The sequence below is a fragment of the Hordeum vulgare genome, chromosome 5H (assembly GCF_904849725.1).
Source record: "Hordeum vulgare subsp. vulgare chromosome 5H, MorexV3_pseudomolecules_assembly, whole genome shotgun sequence".
In the NCBI taxonomy this organism is placed as follows: Eukaryota; Viridiplantae; Streptophyta; class Magnoliopsida; order Poales; family Poaceae; genus Hordeum; species Hordeum vulgare.
This window is the reverse complement of record NC_058522.1, coordinates 244,852,741-244,875,947: the sequence shown is the minus strand read 5'-3', so window position 1 is coordinate 244,875,947 and position 23,207 is coordinate 244,852,741. Positions and strand designations below refer to the sequence as shown.

At 45.2% G+C, this 23,207-nt stretch overlaps 2 protein-coding genes across 2 annotated transcripts; one reads left to right on the top strand and one right to left on the bottom strand.

Annotated features, from left to right (window-relative positions):
- Positions 1–221: 221 nt before the first annotated feature.
- LOC123398025 (probable receptor-like serine/threonine-protein kinase At5g57670) lies at positions 222–3,586 on the top strand. Its single transcript, XM_045092538.1, has 8 exons — positions 222–866; positions 951–1,072; positions 1,180–1,307; positions 1,389–1,922; positions 2,031–2,279; positions 2,384–2,781; positions 2,870–3,022; positions 3,124–3,586. The coding sequence occupies exons 1-8, from the start codon at positions 588–590 to the stop codon at positions 3,439–3,441; spliced, it is 2,181 nt and encodes a 726-aa protein (XP_044948473.1). The 5' UTR covers positions 222–587; the 3' UTR covers positions 3,442–3,586.
- A 1,151-nt stretch (positions 3,587–4,737) lies between these two features.
- LOC123396538 (DNA-directed RNA polymerases I, II, and III subunit RPABC5) lies at positions 4,738–8,358 on the bottom strand. The gene is made up of 4 exons (XM_045091450.1): positions 8,198–8,358; positions 6,816–6,874; positions 5,208–5,302; positions 4,738–5,122 (listed from the first exon to the last, which is right to left on the bottom strand). The coding sequence occupies exons 1-4, from the start codon at positions 8,231–8,233 to the stop codon at positions 5,097–5,099; spliced, it is 216 nt and encodes a 71-aa protein (XP_044947385.1). The 5' UTR covers positions 8,234–8,358; the 3' UTR covers positions 4,738–5,096.
- Between the last annotated feature and the right edge of the window lie 14,849 nt (positions 8,359–23,207).

The window sequence follows — 23,207 nt, the reverse complement described above, 5'->3', positions numbered from 1 at the left end:
TCGCTATACTTTTGTACTTGCTCTTAGTGATTTTATGAGTTACTGTGTATTATTTTCTTAGATAATTAGGCGTCGTGCGGTTATTGATGAGCACTTGCAATAAAAATTAGAATTAATTAAAATTCACCTTGGTCTCAAAGATTGATCATGCACGACTTTTGAACCGTGATGGATGGAGTATTAGTTTACAAGAAGGAGTACATGTTAATTAAACTCTAACAGTATAGAAGCAGTACAAGAGAACAGACTGCGCACAGGACTAGTAAATCCACGGCGGCGCGGGTGGATGCAGTCTCACGCCACGCCCCACCGTCGTGACTGTTAGTAAAACTCAAGTCTCAGCTCCCGCTTTTAAAAAAATCGCCGCCCGCGCAGCCAGCTTGGATGCCACGGCGACGGCGACCGCAGGCTACCCGCATGGGCATGGCGCCACCACCATATAACGCAACCGCCACCGTCCTTCTCCCTCCGTCTCCGATCCATCCAACAAACTGAAGCAGAGCAAACGGCTCGGTTCGAGATTCGGCAGCAGGGCAATTCGGTGGCCTGTGTCTGTGTGGCGTGCTTCTTGATCAGGCGTCAGCAGCATGAAGCACAGATCGCCGAGGAGCCGGTGCGCGCCGCCGCCGGTGGGAGTGCCAGCGCGCGGCTGGGGCGGGAGGACGCTGCTGGTGGCGGTTCGGAGGGACGCGGCCGGGAGGGAGCTGCTCACCTGGGCGCTGGCCAAGGCCGCCGCCGGCGGCGACCGCGTTGTTGCCGTCCACGTCACGACCGCCGACGGGCTCGGGCCGGATGAGAGGGGCAGAGCCGCCGATTCGCTGGCCTCCGTGCTCGGCGCGTACGACGGCTTCTGCAATCTCAACCAGGTGCCTGCCTCACACTCTTCTTGGTACCTCTTTGGTCGGAGAATTGCTTCCTCACCCTCACCGCCTTCTTCTCTCCCACGTCAGAACAACCTGGAGCTCAGGGTCTGCCATGGATCATCCGTCAAGAGGGCTTTGGTAAACGAGGCCATCTCCTACGGCGCCGCGCAACTCATCCTCGGGATCACCAACAACTCTAGGCATCTCGGGTACTCCATAACCACTCCTGCACATCACATTGTGATTTTTCATCCATTAATTCGCATGTTGCAAGCAAGTGGGAATTGTTTTCTTATCTACAGTATCACATGATCAGATTGTCTGTGGCCAAGTACTGCGCCAAGAGGGTCCCGCAGAGCTGCACGGTTCTTGCCGTCAGCAATGGCGCCGTCGTGTACCATGGGAACGCAATACAGGAGGAGATCAACCAATGCTGCACTACAAGTATGCTGCCCATAAAGTTTCTTCTGAATTTAGCGGGCATGAAATTTCAAATTGGCTGATGGCATTCAAATTGTTCTGCAGTGTCACCCCGAAGAAACTATTCTCTGGTGGCGGAGACACCACGAAGAATCTACAGGAAGATACTCGACGCCGCAGCGACTATTGGGGAGAAAACTAAGGATGACTCGGCCATCGGCCATCGCCGGTCCTTGCAGCGGAACATGTCAATGTCGATGAGCGCCCCCGTCTCGCCAAAGGTAGCGGTAGCACCACCGACTCCGGTGACATGTCACAGGCGGGAACTGCCGGAGGTGGCTGTCGGGTGGCCATTGCGAAGGAAGGACATCATGCCTGCCTCGCCCGAGTGTTGGGAGATGTCTGTGGTTGAGTGGGCAATGCGGCTTCCAAGACGGTGTTCACTGCTATCGCTAGTCAGTTCAGTCAAAACTTCCGATCACCAGGCCACCTCTCAATCAAGAAGCGATTCGACAGAGCCGCCGTCTCCGGTGACCGAGGAAGCAGCGGAGTTGGTCTCGATCAGAGAGAAGTACTCGTCAATGTACACCATGTTCAGTTACAGTGATCTTGCGAGGATCACCTCTGACTTCTCCCCAGGTACATAGACAATGCAGCATTTCATTGTCAGTTGTGAATGTCACTCGCAGCCGGTATTCTTTCAGAGCTGAATGCCTCTGCTGACGTTGAATCCACTGTGTCGAGCAGAGAGGCTAGTGGGGAAAGGTGGTGCGAGCCATGTTTACAGTGGCCGTTGCGAAGAAGGGAAGGAGCTGGCGGTGAAGGTCTTGAAATCTTCAGCGGAGGTGATGAAGGAGTTCGTCGCGGAGATCGGCATCATCAGCTCCGTCGACCACAAGAACGCCATGGCCCTCGTCGGCTTTTGCGCCGAGCGCGGCAAGCTCATGCTGGTCTACGACTACATGCGCAGAGGCAGCCTGGAGGAGATCTTGCACGGTGTGTGCGCGCGCTTAATTTAGTGAATTTTTGCAGGTTCCCGTCGCCATAGATGTTTATAAACCCAATTATGAAGTGTTGATGGACGTTTGCTGCAAGTGCAGGTGAGAAAGAATGCAAGGGCTCAAGGTTAGATTGGCCGGAGAGATTCAAGGTGGCCGTCGGAGTCGCGCGCGCTCTCAATTATCTCCACAGCGGCGGCGGCAAGCGTCCGGTGATTCACAGGGACATCAAGTCCTCCAACATCCTCATCTCCGAAGACTGCGAACCGAAGCTGTGCGACTTCGGCCTCGCGCTGTGGGCGGTGGACGCGGCGGCGCAAGTCACCGGTGACGACTTGGCCGGCACGTTCGGGTACTTAGCCCCCGAGTACTTCATGCACGGCAAGGTGAGCGACAAGATGGACGTGTACGCCTTCGGGGTCGTCCTTCTGGAGCTCGTCTCCGGGAGGAAGCCGGTGAGCTCCGCTGGCCCCAAGGGCCAGGAGAGCATAGTGATGTGGGTAAGCATCTTACACAAATCTTAAATTCTTAATCATCAAGAACTGGAACAATAGTGAACGGTGCTCTAATTTGATTTGTACTCGACAGGCAAATTCCATCGTGCAAGGCGGGAAGCTGACAGAGCTCGTTGATCCGAGCCTTCCGACGGACAGCGACAACGCCGGCGAGATCGAAAGAATGGCCCTCGCGGCTGCACTCTGCATCCGTCGAGCACCGCAAGGCCGGCCTAGCATAGCAAACGTAAGATTTACTACTGTATCTTCATCTCCATTTTGCTTAGTCGTCTTGTTCGATCGTTAGCCGCTCACAACACATGCATGGTACCGTCTGAACTTGTTCAGGTCCTGAAGCTGCTCGACGGCGACAACGACGCCATCCAGTGGGCGAGGTCGCAACTGGGTATGCCCAATGCCTGCGAAGACAACCACGGCGACCAAGATTATTACACCGCGGCTGCTTCGCCGGACAAGAACGACATCCAATCGTACATCAAGCTCGCTCTGCTCGATGACGACTACGAGTCCGTGGGTTGCGCCCCCGACTTCATCGCCGGCAACATGTCGCTGGAGGAGTACATAAAGGGGAGGTGGAGCCGGTCGTCCAGCTTGACTGAAGACGGAGGCTACAACCGTGGTGGTAGTGCACGGATTTTTGTGTAGATACCATCAGCAATTCTTTTGATTCTTTCGTTTATGTGTATATATGTTGAGTACAGTTTTCTCTTTCTAGTTACTAGGGTGGTTGCAAATGCGAATATGCAATTTCCCCTCGTGCAATTTTGATGTAGATAATTTTGATATTTTATCTACGGACTAAGTATGAATGTATATAGACATACTTTATAACGTAAATACACTTATTTTACTCTATATGAAGTAGTAGGTAGTCAGTCATGGATTTGTTACAACATCCGTATCATTCTCCTCCAAGGACCAAACGAGAAAAATGTATACATTCCAGTTGCAGTATCCCCTAGAATTACAAAATTACAAAACAAATACTCCCCCCGTTTCATAATATAAGTCTTTTTAGAGATTTCACTAAAGGACTACATATGGATGTATATAGACATATTTTAGAATAAAGATTCATTTATTTTGCTCTGTATGTAGTCACTTAATGAAATCGCTTAAGACTTATATTTAAGAACGGAGGGAGTACTACTCATGCAAACAATCCTTGTTTGGACGTGTATATTTGTATCAACTGTTCCAAGTTTACTCAAATTTGAAATGAGGACATAAGATCCCAAGAAAAATAGCGCACATCCAAACAATACCCAATGATGGAGAATTCTGGTTCTAGAATAGATTATGCATCCGCTATGGTGAGAACTAACAACTTACTCCCTCTGTAACCACATGCAAGACATTTCAGGTCACTACTTTAGAGGGAGTATTATTTTAGGGATCTTAAAAATTGATGTGTATCTCTCTGATTGAACTACCCAGTTTAGACGCATATTACAGAAATACATACACTAATAAAACTTCATGATTGTGCTAAGTAGCATGATCTTAATCTTAATCCCTGGGGATGTTCCCTGAAACTCACGGGTCAACGGAAAGGAGAGAGGTGGATTGTATGATTAGGTCTACAAGAACATATTGTGGATGCAGCATCAGCATAAACAAGCACGACCGTCAAAAACAGAGCATCTCTACCATACAACGAGGCTTTGCTAAGAGAAGCATGTGCAATTATGCATGCATCAATGAATAGTACGATGATTGCACTATAGGTCAACACCAACGGGAATGACACCCTTGCAATATGATTACCACCTAGGTCAACAAGTAGATGAATGGATGACGATTCAAGTTAACAGAAGTCACAAACAAATCTTCGACAAGCATTGTTTGCATGTGCTCAAAACCACAATACTTATCTGTCTTGATTAGATACATCAATATCAGCAGAGGAATAGATAAGGCAACAAACAAATATCCAGCGCATGAAGGCAAATGTGGAAGTTCAATGCATATCAGTTTAGTGACAATTCAATGATAAGATACCCGTGGGTGCCCACAACTAACAAGATCCAGCAGAAAACACAGGAATAACATGTTCAACGCTTGGAGCTTAACAAGTTTGAAACTGGAAAATGCATAGATTTGTTGGTCAATAGCCCTGAAGATTACATAGTAGAAACGCATGGTCATACTAACAGTCCTTGGAGATGCATGAACAAACCAACTTCATATCAGGACCTCACACTTTGCACCTCCTAACACTGACATAAGAAACAGCATACCATCCATCTTGAAAAGTACAAAGGAACAAGGGTTTCGAAGCAGAATGGGCTCAATTAACTTCAACTTGTCTCTGTCTTCTCCAGGGCTGAAAATGAACGAGTGTCAGTTCCAAAAGAAATAACAAAGCAGCAGAATATAGCTTACAAAGTTACTTGACAGCATAAACTTACTGTTGTAGTTGAGCAACTTCTCGATGAGGTCAACATGGGTCATGAGCATACGGCGGCAGCAGTACCGAACCAAGCCCAAGGCATCAAGAGCATCCCTAACAACATACAACATCAGAAAGATGAGGGGGGGGAATCAGATTTTGATATGGTAGTTCCAAACAGGATTACAATATTAACAATAACAATTAACTTATAAACCAAAATAAGATAAACCAAAAACAGTGTCCCTTTTAATAATTCTAATTCTAATCTCTGGAAAAGTAAAAAATAAGTAGGACAAAGATGCTCTTCTATTTTCCGAGAACTGTATTGACAAATAAGTACCAACTGGGATATACATAGATTAAGTGTCAGTAGTGATTTTCCAGGTCTTAAGCATGAGGAAGAAAAAACATAGACACAAATGTCCAGATGCAGTACCATGCAGCAAAGGTTCCAACATTTTAAAAACCAAGCACCTCAGCCACACTCAATGGGAGACTCCAATATGCATGTAATATAATTTACCATTTTAGACCATTAACTTGTCTTGTCATTATAGTGCACATTTACAAGAAACACCATATTATAACACCATAACATCTTTGTCAAAACGGTATGCGGAGTAGGGGGAGTACATATTGCTAATCTGATACATTTTTCACTGTACTCTCTGTACCTCTTTGCGTCCGATAATAAGAAAATATAATACGAATTTAAGCATTGACATGTGCATGTAATAAAATTTACAGTTCATCATGAACTTTTGTTTTTGTCTTTACAGCATACATTTACTAGATACGTTGTTTTTAAGGCGTCCTGCCTTAGATGCTTAGGAGGCGCCCTGGCAGCGCCTTACAAATATGCTGCCTTAGGCGCTTAGGCGGCCGCCTAGGCGCTAAGGCAAGTGGTGCTCGCCTTAGGTCGCCTTACCGCCTTATAAATAATGCTAGATACACAATATTATTCCAACATAACAGAGTCACACAGCATGCAGAGTATGGAGAGTACATATGCTAAAAAGGTGAAATAACTTTTTTTGCAAAGACTGCAAAGATTAGTATGTTACCATACTCTTAAGTACCTAGTTACGTTCAACGCTAAGAAAATATGATAAAATTTTGAACATGGGGAAATCCTGTAATAGGATGCAATCATAGCAACTATCATCCAGACTCAGCCATTTGGCTTAAACAGTGGCATAATTCTAACTGATCCATACATCCAAGTCAAAGTGACAGTTCAGAGAAATGGCAAGTACAAGGCTTATGAAATGTCTAAAACGGCGAGGCACCACACTAGTAAGGGCCCCCCAAATGCATCAAAAGATGCATGACACAGCCACTAGTTTTCAGTGTGCATTCATTATGGATCAGGTCTGCTATGATATTTCAATGGTGCACCATGTACGGCACAAGATATACAGCATACTAATCTATCACACTTGTGTCCATAACTTCCTCACACAGATGTGAAACATGTGCTCTTCTAGCTGAAAATGTAAGAAATCCAACATTGCAAATGCAGGCTCCCTCAAGGCCTCATCCACCAAAATAGGATCAAAGGCAGAACCAGTTCAATATGCACAATCAAACCACAGAACAGGAACCATGATGCATAAATTCTTACCCCTCGGTGTAATCAGCCTGGAGAAGATCGAGGTAGTGGTCCCACTTGTTCCCGATCACCTGTCCAAGCATAAAAATTGACCTTCTGAGTTGATCTCTTTTTTTAAGTAAAAAAGGCCAGGAGTTCTCCCAATGCATTATTTGAATATACGTAGATAAGAAAAAGGGCAACGCTACGCATCGGCCGGCGGATCATTTTAAAAGATCCGCCGCCTCGCGAGCCAGTGGATTTGACGCGAGGTAGCCGTCAGATTCAGCTCCTAGCTTCACAACAAGGATGATGTCGCGCTTGAATATTTGTAACAGAGTTCATGTTGCAGAACTTTTGCAATAGGGGTATTGCTGCAGATTTTCTGCAGGAGAGCTAATGTTGCAAAATAAATGTCTTCACCTTTATACAAGTGTTACTGAAAGAAGGTTTTGCAATAGCATTAATGTTGCAGAAATATTTCTTGCAAGAGGGAGGATGTTGCAAGAACCCCGTCATCCGCCATGAGCTCCCGTGAACGGTGATGAGGGAGGAGCAGCGCGGACAGCCGACCAGGTCGCCTCGCCATCATCCTCCTCGGTGGGTGCATCGTGCGTGGCCGACGGACATGGTGGAGCCGGGCGGCAAGCACCACGGCGGCGACTGTGCCCGACCCCAGTTGCAACGGCTCACCACGTCAGCGAGCACGGTCGACCCTCGTCTCACGGCACCCCGGGTCAAGCCCGCTGTGCTACTGCTGCTGTCTCGGGATGAAAGGATAAAGAAGACATGGATGCATTCGAGGATTCGCGTGAGATCCAGATCCCGCAACAGACTAGTTGTTGCGGTGGCGTAGATTGCAACAGTGGCTCGGTTGCAAAACCTGAATTGTATACATAGGTTGCTCCCCAAACAGTTTGATCAAAATAGATCCGACGGCCACGGAGGCCACAGACGTGTGTGTTGTCATCAGCCGGCTGATGGTAAGCTTTTCCCTAAGAAAAAGCATGCAGAGTTGTTCACAGAAGTTTAAATGGAATACTTTTCAGTAAGCTTAACCCTAGAAAAATTGATGTGCCACGCAACAACTACACCCTGGTGTTTAATCTTGGGCACAAACAGCTAGCGACCATATACGATAAAACATCACCTGATTATTTGAGAATATAGATGAGAAAAAACTTAAAGTGTACCACCACATAAACCTAGAAGAAGAGTGCGGATACCCTAAGGGGGGCGACGGGAGCACGAGAGAGCGGCGAATCGACGAAAGTGCTAGCAAAAACGAGGCCAAGTAGGATATGCCGGAGACGCACGAACGATGGAAGGGAAGGAGGAGAAAGGGTACATCCGTACACGAGGGTGGAGTCCATGATGGGGGGGGGGGGGGGGGGGGGGGGGTTGATGGGGTTTACCTTGCCGCAGGTGAAGCAGCGAACCGGGATGATCATCTTCGATCCTCCGCCTCTGCCTTTGCCGCCGCCGCCGCTGGAGAAGAAGGGGAGGGGAACAAGGGTTTTGGGGGCGAAGGCGAGGGTGAGTGAGAGTAAAAGAAAGGCTTCCCAGGAACGAGGTTTTGGCCTTCTCTTATCGCGATGGTCCTTTCCAAACACCAAACACATATACCCCAACAAATAACAAGGCTGCTCCTAGCGGAGAGTAACATATAGTAATATCATGCATATGTTAGTACTCCCTTTGTTCTTAAATATAAGACCTTTTAAAGATTCCACTATGTAGTATATACGGATGTATATAGACATATTTTAAAGTGTAGATTCATTCATTTTGCTCCGTATGTAGTCTATAGTGTAATCTCTAAAAGGTCTTATATTTAGGAACGGAGGGAGTATTATACTCCCTCCGTCCCAAAATAATTGTCTCAAGCTTCATACAAATTTGTACTAGAGCTAATACAAAGTTGAGACACTTATTCTCGGACGGAGGGAGTACTATGATACTATCTTCATAATGCATTGTATCATAAATTAGTATCATAGATGATTTCATTTATTAACATGCATGACACATACTCCCTCCGTACCTAAATATAAGTCTTTTAAGATATTTCACTAGGTGTCTACATACGGAGCAAAATGAGTGAATCTATACTCTAATATATGTCTATATACATTCGTATGTAGTTCATTAGTGAAATCTCTAGAAAGACTTATATTTAGGAACGGGGGAGTAGTAGCATATCATTTAACATGATACGGTATCTACCTATGTTACTCTAATCCTTTCTTTCTTCTTTAATTACTTGTCATATCAGCATGTTTGCTAGTCTCAAAACTATGATACTAGCTATGATACCCCCACTATGGCCAGCCTAAGGCCACTCCTGCCTTTGACCACCATGACATCGTGTCTAACACAAAGTGTCACACTTGCAATGTGCAGCCTTTAACACAAAGGCATGACACTAGCCATAAACGTCTAAGTAAAATGTGCTACACATTGAATTATCTAGCCACGGGCCCTTCCTCACACGTCCCCATCCCTATACATTGCAGGAGTTGCAACGCTCCGATTTCTTCTCTTCCCGCTTCTCAAATCCCTTCCCAAATCAAGCAAATATGAAGGTTTGTGTCACATCTCTGTCCAGATCGATGTTGATCGGAGTAGGTTTGGAGAGGGGATCGGTGAAGCTAGGTGAGAACTTGGAGGAGAAGATGAGGAACGGGAGGAAAGGGGATGAGCTAATCAGTTCATTTCATATAGCCTCTTTCTCTCACGATCGCTTACAGGGTTAAGTACAGATCGATCTCGAGGCAAACTCTCACACACACTAACAGAGGGACCCGCTGGTTTGTTACACAACACACACGACCATGGCCCTAGGGCCAATGGTAGTCACACCGCTTGGTCCTGTGTAGCTGGTGTGACATTCTCCCCCTCTGCAGAACGATCGTCCCCGCTCGGGCCATCTCGATCCCAGATTGGTGATGTCGGAAAGCGTCGGCGTAGTACGTCATAGTCTTCCCAGGTTGTTGATGATGCTTGTTTGTCCCACTATACCTGAAGCTGCACCACGTGAGAGTTGACGCGCTTCATCATCCGTCTGTCCAAGATAGCCACTAGGGTTGTCTCGACTGTCATCAGGTCGGCTGTGCTGGGAAGTGTAGAGAAGACCGGAGAGTAATTTGGTGTGAAGGGCTTCAGCTGAGATACGTGAAAAACCAATGGATCCGGCTATCTTCAGGCAACTCCAGTTTGTAAGCTAAGTTCCCAATATTTTCCTTGATCATGAATGGGCCAAAGAATTTGTAGGACAACTTTGCGCAGGGTCGGCTTGTCATCGATTTCTGAACATGAGGTTGTAGTTTCAGGAGGACTTGTTCTCCCACCTGAAAGGAGCATTTTGTTCGGTTGAAATATGCATACTTTTTGAACCTCTGTTGTGCTCGTGCCAATTTCTCGCAAAGGCACTCGGTGTGCACTGCCCAGTCCTACTCCTCGCCATCGGGCATTGGAGGGGGGTATCTTGTGAGGCCCCCATGCTACCATATTTGCTTCCACCCCATAGAGAGATTTGAAAGGGGAGCATCCCAGAGAGGTATGATAAGAAGGGTTGTACCAAAATTCTGTCGAAGGGAGCCATCTGCGCCATTGGCGAGGTGTGTCATGCACCGCGCATCTTAAGTACATTTCCATGCATTGATTCACGTGTTTCCTCCGGTCGTTCGTTTGTGGGTGGTAAGTTGTGGAGTAGAGCAGTTTTGTACCGGCGCCGGCCAGCAGTTCACGCCAAAGTATGCTGGTAAAGACCTTGTCCATGTGAGACACAATGGAAGCTGTCATACCATGAAATTTAACAATATTGTCCCAAAAAGCTTTGTCCACTTGTGTTGCTGTGAAGAGGTGTCAGAGGGGAACAAAGTGAGCAAACTTTGTAAAACGATCCACCGCGACCATGATCGAATCATAGCCTTCACACTTGGACAGGCCCTCGACAAAGTCCATTGTCAGATCTTGCCAAGGGGCTGTTGGGATGGGCAGGGGAGCCAATTTGCGGACGGTTTCTGGAGCTCATGTTTCTCCTGTTGGCAGACAGTGCACTAACGCACATACTCCTCCACTGTTGTCTTCAAACCCATCCAAGCAAAGCATTTTTTGATGTGATGATAAGTGGCCATTGCAGCGGAGTGGCCTCCCACCGCGCTATCGTGCATAGCACTGATCAGTTTAGTGCGCATGACAGTATTGTTGTCGATCCAAAGGCAGCCATGATGGCGAATCAGGCCATGATAGAGCTTGAAGCCATCATCGTCACGGATGTGCACGGCGAGTTGTTGCAGCAACTCTTGCGCACCTTGTCTGTTTCATACGAGTTGGCTACCTCTTGCACCCACGCTCGCTGGCTGCGGGAGAGGGCTGCTGTCTCGAAGTGTGTGCCTACTTGGGACAATGCATCAACAGCGCCATTGTTAGCGTCACGCTTGTACTGGAAGCAGAATTGCAATCTGACCAATTTGGACATTACTCGTCGTTGCACGTCTTTTTCCAAATGATGGTCCGCCGGTGTGCATAAGCTTTTGTGGCCTATGAGGATTGTGAAGGGGGCTCGCTGAAGGTAGGAGCACCACTTGTCCACGGCCATCATCACGGCGAGAAATTCCTTCTTGTATGTTGATAATTTATGGTTCTTGACGCCCGGTGCTTTGCTGTAGCACGCAATGGGATGACCTTCTTACACAAGAATCGCTCCAATGCCTGTGTCGCAAGCGTCTGTCTTAATCGTGAAGGGCTTGTCGAGGTTGGGTAGAGCAAGGACCGGGGTGGTCACCATGGCCTGCTTGAGCATGTTGAAAGCTTGTTGCGCTTGCTCAGTCCACTCGAAGCCCTTCTTGGTGAGATGGTATGTCAGAGGCTTGGCGATTATCCCATAGCGAGGGACGAACTTGCGATAGTAGCCCGTGAGACCCAGAAAACCCTGAAGCTCTATGGCATTTGTCGGTGTAGGCTAATTCACCATTGCTTGAGTCTTGTCGTTGTCTATCACCACGCCCTCCTTGGAGATAACGTGCCCGAGGTAGTCAATGTGATCTTGGGCAAAGGAGCACTTAGACAACTTGGCATAGAGTTGATGCTCCCGGAGAAGCTCCAAGACGATCCGCAGGTGTTGCCCGTGCTCCTCGAGTGTCTCATTGAAAACCAGTATATCGTCAAGAAATAAGATGACAAACTTACGGATGTGTTTCTGGAAGAAGGCATTCATCGAGCATTAGAAGGTTGTCGGGGAGTTCGTCAGGCTGAATGGCATGACACGAAACTGAAAATGGCCATGGTGGGTCTTGAACGCGGTCTTTGCTTCATCCGCCTCGAGCATCCGGATTTGATGATAACCGGAGCGGAGATCCAATTTGGAGAAATATTCTGCACCATCGAGTTCATCAAGCAATTCGTCCATGATCGGAAGTGGAAACTTGTTCTTGATGGTGTTGTCATTGAGCCGCCAGTAGTCGATGCAAAAAACGCCATGTACCTCTTTTTTTTTACGAGCAGGACACGAGCTGCATAGGGACTGACACTTTGTATGATCACCCCTGAATCCAGCATCTCGCGGACTTGTTTATCAATCACGTCCTTTTGGAGCAACGAGTATTGGTAAGGTTGTGTGTTGGCTGCAAGCGTGTCGCCCACCAGGGTGACTGCATGGTCGTGGTGTCGATGAGGAGGTAATCCCTTGGGTGCGGCGAATACATCAGCAAACTTGTCGAGCATGTCAGTGATGGGTGTCGACGTAGGCTTGCGATGTTTGTCAGCTATTGACATGGTGTCCATCATCGCCATAGCCCACACGTCATTGCATGCAAGCATCTTGCACAGTTCCTCTGGTTCCACTGCGGTAATTGTGGGTTTCTCCTTCGGTCGAACCCCCTGCAGAGTGACTTGCGCCCCATCATGGACATATGTAACATTTTTATCCTGCCAATGGCACGACATAGGGTTGTATTGGGCAAGCCAATCCATGCCCAAAATACTGTCGTAAGCCCCTATGTCCAGCTCGCGCATCGGGGTCACAAATGTGTGGCCCTCCATCCACCATTTGAGCTCGGTCACTAAGCGATATGAAGTGAGGCGATCCCCATTGGTGACCTTGACCTCCGCTGGTGGCATTTCCTGAGTGACAGCACCCACACGCTCAACAAAAGCCTTGTTCACAAAACTGTGGGTGCTCCAAGAGTCGAGGAGGAGCAACAATACTTGATTGCCCACCAGTGCTCGAAGAAGAATTGTGGATGGCGCGTCGGAGTCGTCCAGAGCATTGATACGTCCATTTTGCATCATGTTTTCCTACTATAATTTATGTCATTTTATTGTATAATAATGCTTTTTTGGAGTAATTCTAATGACTTTTCTCTCATGATATGCAAGGTATACACAAAGGGGGAGAATTCTGGCAGCTGGAAATCTGGACCTGAAAAAGCTATGTCAGGCTGCCTATTATGCACAACTCCAAATGAGCTGAAACTTTACGAGGATTTTTTGTCGAATATTTGAGGAATATTGGAGCAAATAAGTACCAAAGGGGGCCAACCAGGTGGGCACAACCCACCTGGGTGTGCCCCGGTGGGTTGTGCTCACCCAGGCCCACCTCCGGTGCCCCTCTTTTGGTATATAAGTCTTTCTGACCTAGAAAAAGGAGGAGAGGACTTTAGGGATAAAGCGCCATCATCTTGAGGCGGAACTTGGGCAGGAGCACTTTTGCCCTTCGGTGGAGCGATTCCGCCGGGGGAACTTCCCTCCCGGAGGGGGAAATCATTGTCATCATCATCACCAACAACTCTCCCATCTTGGGGAGGGCTATCTTCATCAACATCTTCAACAACACGAACTCCTCTCAAACCCTAGTTCATCTCTTGTGTTCAATCTTTGTACTGGAACTATAGATTGGTGCTTGTGGGTGACTAGTAGTGTTGATTACATCTTGTAGTTGATTACTATATGGTTTATTTGGTGGAAGATTATATGTTCACATCCATTATGCTATTTAATACCCCTCTGATCTTGAGCATGATTATCATTTGTGAGTAGTTACTTTTGTTCTTGAGGTCACGGGAGAAATCATGTTGCAAGTAATCATGTGAACTTGATATGTGATCGATATTTTGATGATATGTACGTTGTGATTCCCTTAGTGGTGTCATGTGAATGTCGACTACATGACACTTCACCATATTTGGGCCTAAGGGATTGCATTGTGGAGTAGTTATTAGATGATGGGTTGCGAGAGTGACACAAGCTTAAATCCTAGTTTATGTGTTATTCCGTAAGGGACCGATTGGATCCAAAAGTTTAATGCTATGGTTAGAATTTATTCTTAATACTTTTATCGTAGTTGTGGATGCTTGCGAGAGGGTTAATCATAAGTAGGAAGTTTGTTCAAGTAAGAACGACACCTAAGCACCGGTCCATCCACATACCAAATTATCAAAGTAGCGAACACGAATTAAGCCAACATGATGAAAGTTACTAGATGAAATTCCCGTGTACCCTCAAGAACACTTTGCTTATCATAAGAGACCGTTTTGGCCTGTTCTTTGCGTCAAAAGGATTGGGATACCTTGCTACACTTTTGTTACTACTTTCGTTACTTGCTTGTTACAAATTATCTTGCTATCAAACTACTCACCTACTTACAATTTTAGCACTTGCGGACATTACCTTGCTGAAAACGGTTTTTTCACTTTTTTGACCCACGAGACGAAAAAAATGCACACAATGAACTCGATCTGAAAGTTTTTCACGATCTGACCCTTTTAGAAATGCCAGAAACCGTGGCATTGCAGACGAATAAGGAAACGCGAGTCCACTCGACGTTGCATGCCTTATGTGAAACGCCAGTCTACTAGACGTTGCATGCCTTATGTGAAACGCCAAGGACGCTGGCATTTCTAGGGGGCTCTGAAACGCCAAGGACGCTGGCGTTTCTGGGGGGCTATGTAACTGCCCAGCGCCCGCCCCTTCGCCCACCTCCTGTTCTTTCCTTCTTCCTCTCCATGAAAAAGCTCTCCCTCCTCCTCCAGATCCCCCCTTCGATCTCCCTCCTCCCCAACCGTTTTGTTGGTTCTTTGGGGAAAATCGAAGAGGCCGGTAAGCTCCTCCAATCCCTCCAATTAGTTTTTGCAATGACTTTGTATGTGTGTAGATTTTTCTTGCACTAGGTGTACGTATGTTTTGAAGTAAAATTTATTTTGTGATTGTTAATATGTGTAGTTTATGGTGTCTCTAGGTGTAGTTTTTGGTTGCTATAGGTATAACCTAGGTTTTGTTCATATTATTCGCATTAGGTTTATGCCTAGGTTTAGTTCATATTATTCGAAGAGGCCGGTAAGAATTTTGTTCATATTATGTAGGATGTTTCAGCCGGATAAATATTCGGGTCTTGATGAGTACTACGAGCAGAAGCATCGTGCGGTGCTAGTTGAAAGAGGAGAGGTAATTGTCATGGTGTTGATGATTATTTTTCTATATTCCATGTTTTTTATATTGTGACAAGTTGAGTCAACTAACAAATTATGCATTTGTTTGTTTAGGTTCCTCCACTACTTCGTTTGAGGGGGCACAACCCGAATGAAACTCTTTTATATGACCCTCGTTACGAGCCTTATTTTAGAAGAATGGATCTTCTTCAATTTGTGCTCAACTTTAAAGGCACACCACCATGGTTGAACGCCACGGCCCTAACCGCACTTATGGACCATTGGAGGCCGGAGACGCACTCTTTTCACCTTTCTCTTGGTGAGATGAGCATAACCTTGGAGGATATTGCTATGATCACCGGGCTTCCTATCGAGGGCAGGGCTCTTACACGGAACGTTAGGTCAGATGGGTGGCGACAACGGGTTGCAGCATTGGTTGGTGTTGAACCCGAGCCATGGACAGATGAAACTAGGAAGGATCCTAGGCCATCCGGTGTGTTGTTCTGTTGGATACAGAGACATTTTCGCAGGTGCCCAAAGGATGCTAGTCCAGTTGTTGTGGAGAGGTTCGCGAGAGCTTATCTCTGGAATCTTTTGACCCAAGTGGTGTTTCCGGATGACACTGGGGACACAGCCTCATGGATGTTCTTGGATCCTCTTCGTGACTAGGATGTTAAGTGGAGTTGGGGTTCGGCGGCACTAGCCTTCTTGTACCGTCAGGTATGGCTTAATATCATGCATTTTCATTTTATTCAATGGGATATGATGCATTTTCATTATATTAAATGGGTATATGTTGCATTTTCATTTTATTAAATCTATAGTTGGATGGAGCATGTATGAGGAGTAAGCCGACGTCCAGTCTTGGAGGTTTCGTGTGGGCCCTACAGGTTTGGATGTGGGAGCGTATCCCTGTTGGCCGGAACTTCAGCCTTGCTCCGGAAGAACCCTGGAAGTACCCGTTTGACGGGGATGAGGAGCGATACCCCACTATGTTATCATATTAACATGTCATTATCTTTTCCTTGCGCAGAAGGTCGTCAATCGTTGCCGCACACTAGCGGCTTTACTTTATTGCCATGGTGTTTCATCCACCGATGTGAGGGCACGTGCACACTACACGATGGATGTGCAGTCTTCCGCTCGTCCGTCTGCCAGCCGTCCACGGTCCTCTTCCGCTCGTCCGTCTTCGAGTCGAGCACATGCTTCTTCTAGCCGAGCACATGTTGAGGAGATTGAAGAAGAAGAGGAGTCAGACAACGAAGCCGCGGATCGGGACTTCATTGAGTTTGGGGCTTCGCATATGAAAGATGCTCCACAGCCAAGTCAACCCACTCAGGCGACAGAAGAAACATGTCGAGCTAGCTCAAGGAACATCCGACGTCCTGGCTGGCAGAATACTCCAGAGGGCTACGTCACTAAGGACAAGATGGCTACGAAGAGAGGGAGGAAATGAAGTATGAACTAGTGTCATGTCATGCTAGTATGAACTTCTCTTATGGAGTTTTATGTAGTTTGAAGTTTGAAGTATGAATTTGGCTTAAGTACTTTGAAGTATGAACTGTGAACTAGTGAATTTGTCTTATGGAGTTTTATGATGTTTCAAGTTTTATGAACTAGTGAACTTGTCATGTCATGCTACATATAATTTTGATATGCGGATGGTTGAATGCTATGGTATGGGAAGTGCTTGTTGGAATCAAAATCTGTACTGGAACAAACTAGCAAGTTGGAACATGTACTAACTTCATATTGTGTGTAAGTTGGAAATGTGTTCTCAATGGCTCAAAGTGTAGAGCTGCCTGCTAAGAGAAGCAAAAAAAATTGGCCTCTAGTGCTCAAGTTCCTGCTTCTACTAGTGATCTTCCACAATCCTCTGCTCATGATATAGAAGAAGAAATGTCAGAAGGAAGCAGCAGTTCTGATCACCATCCTACAGTTTCTGGTCTAAAGAAACGTCGAAGCCTCTGGCGTTTCTGAGGTGGGCTGCAATGCCAAGGCGACTCGCGTTTCTAAGGTGGGCTGCAATGCCACGGTGGACTGGTGTTGTGGTGGTGCCAGGAAACGCCTCGGTAGACTGACGTTTCATAGTGGGGCAGAAACGCCACGGCTTATGGCGTTTCAAAAAGGGTTAGATCGTGAAATCTTTTTCCAACTGAGTTCATTTTGTGCACAACTTCAAACAATAGGTCAAAACAGTGAAAAATCCGCTGAAAACCACTTGTCATTTCCTTCTACTCCTCGTTGGGTTCGACACTCTTACTTATCGAAAAGGCTACAATTGACCCCATATACTTGTGGGTCATCAAGGCTAGTTTCTGGCGCCGTTGCCGGGGAGTGAAGCGCTCTTGGTAAGTGTAAATTGGTAAGAAAACATTATTACTATGTGGTGAAATTTATTATCACGTGCTACTATGGAAAACAATCCTTTGATGGGTTTGTTCGGGGTATATTCACCTCGACCGGAACCACAATTAGTTGCCCCTCAACCCTACTGCACCTACTAAAAATATTGAATATGAAATTATTTCAGGTATGGTAGAACAATTGCTAGCTAATCCTTATGCACGAGATGGAACAAAATCTTGATATGCACTTGATATATGTGGATGAAATTTGTGGATTGTTTAAGCTTTTAGATTTACCCGGAGATGAATCTAAGAAGAAGGTTTTCCCTTTATCTTTGAAGGTAGAAGCTGTTAGCGGATATTTCTCCATATGTGTTTTTGGTAATTGATGACAATTCCTATGGACTAATGGTTGCCTTAAGTTATATTTATAGGATTTGTCCATAGGCACTTCTTGAAGTCCATCTGTTGGGTTCAAGGAGTTTATATGATGACCAAGATGGTATTCAAGGTATTATCCAAAGAATAGTCATAGAGACACAAGGTTGATCAAGATCGTCAGACAAAGAGTAAATCAAGATGATCAACACACAAAGCGTACAAGATGTACCGAGAGGGATCAAGTGATCCCATGATATGGTAAGCATTGTCCATTACGTGTTTGTGTACTGACCCATGGTCTTCGTGAGAGTTCTATGTGGTGGTTAGGTGTGTTTCCATGGGCTTGCGTCAAAAGGAAGATCTCATACAACCCATGAAGGATGACGTCAAGTGGTGATCGTCATCAAGATTTCTGTGTACAAGTTCAAGTGGATCAGCACGAATATATCATGCTTGAAGCTTGCCGTCCATTGTGGTGGCAATGGACTTGTGAAGATGTGATGAAGAGTGGCTCACCCATAGTGAGTATGGGGGAGCAATCAACTAGTCTTCATCAAGCCAACGCAATCAAGAAAGGTGGTCCATCTTGAGGAAGCCAAGATCATCATAATCTAGCTCAACAGGACGAGGTGCAAGGTATAGGTTTGCCCTAGATAGGTTTTCTATTTTAGGATAGATTGTCGTACTGTCAAGGGGGGCTCTCAAGTGAGTAGCTTGATCATATCGTTCGTTAAGAGCTTAAACCATTTGCATCCTTGCATCATACTTCTTGGTTCTTGTTTGGTGTTTCTCTTTGTGAGTTTTAGAGCTTATGGTCATCTTCATGACAAGCTCGATTTCATCGAAAACGGAGTCCATATGCATCTTCTATGATGTTTTCGATGTTGGGAGTTTTTACCGGTCTTATTCAAAGAAGGGTTCTCACCATTTCCTTGTGGGACTTTTCTCACTTACTTCTTATTAATATTTCTATCAATATTGTTTTATCCCATGTCGTTAGCTTTCCAACAAACTTGGTTTCGTTGAATTCGGAGTCCGTATGTGAAAGTTAGGGCAATTTTAGTATCCAGAGGTAGTACCGCTCCTCGTGCGAGTGGTAGTACCGCTCCTGTAGCGGTAGTACCGCCCCCGAAGCATTAGTACCGGCCCCGGAGCATTAGTACCGCCCCGGGAGCGGTAGTAATTGTTTACTACCGCTCCCTAACGGTAGTACCGCTCTAGGAGCAGTAGTACCGCTCTGGGTGGGCGGAAGTACTGCTTCGGGACGGTAGTACCTCTCTCTGAGCGGTTGTTCTCCGTCGGACATTTTGCGAAGACTTTCTCTAGCGGTAGTACCACCAGGGGCTAGCGGTAGTACCGCCAGGGGCTAGCGGTAGTACCGCCAGGGGCAGCGGTAGTACCACTCCTTCCGGAGCGGTAGTACCGTTGGGGGCAGCGGTCGTACCGCTCCTCCCTGAGCGATAGTACCGCTGGGGGCACCGGTAGTACCGCTATGCGCGGGCTGTAAGTGGGGGTAACGGTCTGATTCCTTCCCCCACTATATAAAGGGGGTCTTCTTCCCCCTTGTCTTTATCTATCCGTTGAGCTCGTGTTCGTCCCCCATTGCTGACCTTCTTAGAGCTTGGTAACTCTCAATCCCTCCAATGATTCTTGCTAGTTCTTGAGGGAAAAGAGAGAGGAGATCTAGATCTACATCTCCACCAATCAGTTTCTCCTCTATGTGAGGGGAACCCCTTGGATCTTGATCTTGGAGTTCTTTGTGAGCTCCTTGTTCTTCCTCTCATATTTCTCCATAGCTTTTGTTGTTGTGGAGGGATTTGAGTGTGAGGGACTTGACCACTTCGTGTGTTCTTGCCATTGCATTAGTTGCATCGGTTTGAGTTCTCCACGGTGATACGTGGAAGTGAGAAGTTGAGAAGCTTATTACCCTTTGGTACTTAGTACCCTAGAGATAGTTCTTCGTGGATGCTTTGGCGTCCTAGAAGCTTGGTGGTGTCTCGGAGCTCAATCATTGTGGTGTAAAGCTCCGGGAAAGCGTCGGGGTCTCCAATTAGTTTGTGGAGATTGCCCCGAGCAATTTGTACGGGTACCGGTGACCGCCCCCAAGGGTTGCCATTTGTACGGGTTCGGTGACCGCCCTCAAGGGTCACTTAGTGGAATCACGGCATCTTGCATTGTGCGAGGGCGTGAGGAGATTATGGTGGCCTTAGTGGCATCTTGGGGATCATTGTGCCTCCACACCGCTCCAACGAAGATTAGCATCTGCAAGGGTGTGAACTTCGGGATACTTCATCGTCTCCGCGTGCCTCGGTTATCTCTTACCCGAACTCTTTACTTATGCACTTTACTTTGTGATAGCCATATTGTTTATTGTCATATATCTTGCTATCACATAGTTGTTTATCTTGCTTAGCATAAGTTGTTGGTGCACTTAGGTGAGCCTAGTTGTTTTAGGTTTTGTGCTTGACAAATTAAATGTTAGTTTTATTCCGCATTTGTTCAAGCCTAAACGGTAATTATTTTAAAGCGCCTATTCACCCCCCCTCTAGTCGACATCCACGTCCTTTCAGAAGCATTGACATGGTATAGGCTATGCGATGATATTGGGTCTTGGAACTGGAATCGGTTGAAATTGGAATTCCATCAAAAAAATTATCCTATGCATCTAGTTCATCGTGATCGGAATTAAATATATAATTTTTGGCCTCGTGAAGGAGAAAGTATCGCTCTAGCTTGGGGTAGGATTAAGTCAATGTTATATTCATGCCCCAATCATGAGCTCTCAAGTGAGATTATTATTCAGAATTTTTATGCTCGGCTTTCTCGTAATGATCAATCCATGCTCGATACTTCTTGTACTGGTTCTTTTATGAAGAAGACTATTGAATTCTGGTGGGATATTTTAGAAAGAATTAAATGCAACTCTGAAGATTGGGAACTCAAGGAAGGTAAAGAGTTAGGTATTGAACCTAAGTTTGATTGTGTTAAATCTTTTAGGAATACCGATGCTTTTCAAAAGTTTAGCACCAAATATGGACTTGACTCTGAGATAGTAGCTTCCTTTTCTGAATCTTTTGCTACTCATGTTGATCTCCCTAAGGAGAAGTGGTTTAAATATCACCCACCTATTAAATAAGAATTAAAGAACCGGTAAAAGCTAAAGAAGAAACTATCATTTACAATGTTGATCCAGTTGTTCCATTGCTTATATTGAAAAACCACCTTTACCTGTTAGGATGAAGGAACATACTAAAGCTTGAACTATGGTTACAAAAGTTATATTAGAACACCCAAACCAGCTAAACAAATCAGAGTTGAACCTAGTGTTGCTATGATTAAAGATCTCTTGGTCGATAATATCGATGGGCATGTTATTTACTTCCATGGTGAAGCTTCTAGAATTGCCAAACCGGATAAAAAAGATAAACATAGACCAGTTGTTGGCGTGCCTGTTGTCTCAGTTAAGATAGGAGATCACTGTTATCATGGGTTATGTGACCTAGGTGCTAGTGTGAGTGCTATTCCTTTTTCATTATATGAAGAAATTAAGAATGAAATAGCACGAGCTGAAATAGAAGACATAGATATTACTATTAAAATTGCCAATAGAGATATTATATCACCAATTGGGATTCTCACAGATGTTGAAGTCTTGTGTGGGAAGATAAAATACCCTACTGATTTTCTTGTTCTTGGCTCCCCACAAGATGAATTGTGTCCCATTATCTTTGGTAGACCTTTCTTGAACACCGTCAATGCCAAAATAGATTGTAAGAAACAAACTGTCGGTGTTGGCTTTGGTGATGAATCTCATGAATTTAACTTTTCCAAGTTTAGTAGACAACCGCATAAGAAAGATTTGCCTAGTAAGGATGAAATTATTGGTCTTGCTTCTATTGTTGTACATCCTACCGATCCTTTAGAACAATATTTGCTGGACCATGAAAATGATTTGCATATGCGTGAAAGAAATGAATTAGATAGAATCTTTTTTCGAACAACAACCTCTGCTTAAGCACAATTTGCCTATTGAAACTCTAGGAGGTCCCACTCCACCTAAAGGTGATCCTGTGTTTGAATTAAAACAATTGCCAGACACTTTGAAATATGCTTATCTTGATGAGAAAAAGATATATCATGTTATTATTAGTGCTAACCTTTCAGAACATGAACAAGAAAGATTATTGAAAGTTCTAAGGAAGCACTGAGCTGCTATTGGATATACTCTTGATGATCTTAAGGGCATTAGTCCCACTCTATGTCAGCACAAGATTAATATGGAACCTGATGCTAAACCCGCTGTTGTTCACCAACGTCGGTTAAATCCGAAGATGAAAGAAGTGGTAAGAACGGAAATATTGAAACTTCTGGAAGCAGGTATAATCTATCCTATAGCTGATAGTAGATGGGTAAGTCATGTTCATTGTGTCCCTAAGAAGGGAGGTATTACTATTGTTCCTAATGATAAGAATGAACTTATTCCACAAAGAATTGTCACATGCTATAGAATGGTAATTGATTTTAAAAAATTAATCAAAGCAACTAGAAAAGATCATTACCCTCTGCCTTTTATTGATCAAATGTTAGAAAGATTATCTAAGCACACATATTTTTGCTTTCTTAATGGATATTCTGGTTTTTCACAAATACCTGTTTCACAACCTGATCAAGAAAAGACCACTTTTACTTGTCCTTTTGGAACTTATGCTTATAGACGTATGCCTTTTGGTTTATGTAATGCACCTGCTACCTTTCAAAGATGTATGACTACTATATTATCTAATTTCTATGAAAATATTGTTGAGGTTTTCATGGATGACTTTTCTGTTTATGGGAAGTCTTTTGATGATTGTTTAAGCAATCTTGATCAAATTTTGCAGAGATGTGAACAAACAAATCTTGAATTGAATTGGGGGATGTGCCACTTTATGGTTAACGAAGGTATTGTTTTGGGCCATAAAATTTCTGAAAGAGGCATTGAGGTGGACAAAGCCAAGGTTTATGCAATTGAGAAAATGACATGTCCTAAAGATATCAAAGGTATTCGTAGTTTCCTTGGTCATGCTGGTTTCTATAGGAGGTTTATCGAAGACTTCTCTAAAATTTCTAGGCCTCTTACAAATCTTTTGCAAAAGGATATTCCTTTTGTGTTTGATGATGATTGTTTGGAAGCCTTCGAAGCACTAAAGAAAGCCTTAATTACTGCATGTGTTGTTCAACAACTTGATTGGAACTTGCCTTTTGAGATTATGTGTGATGCTAGTGAT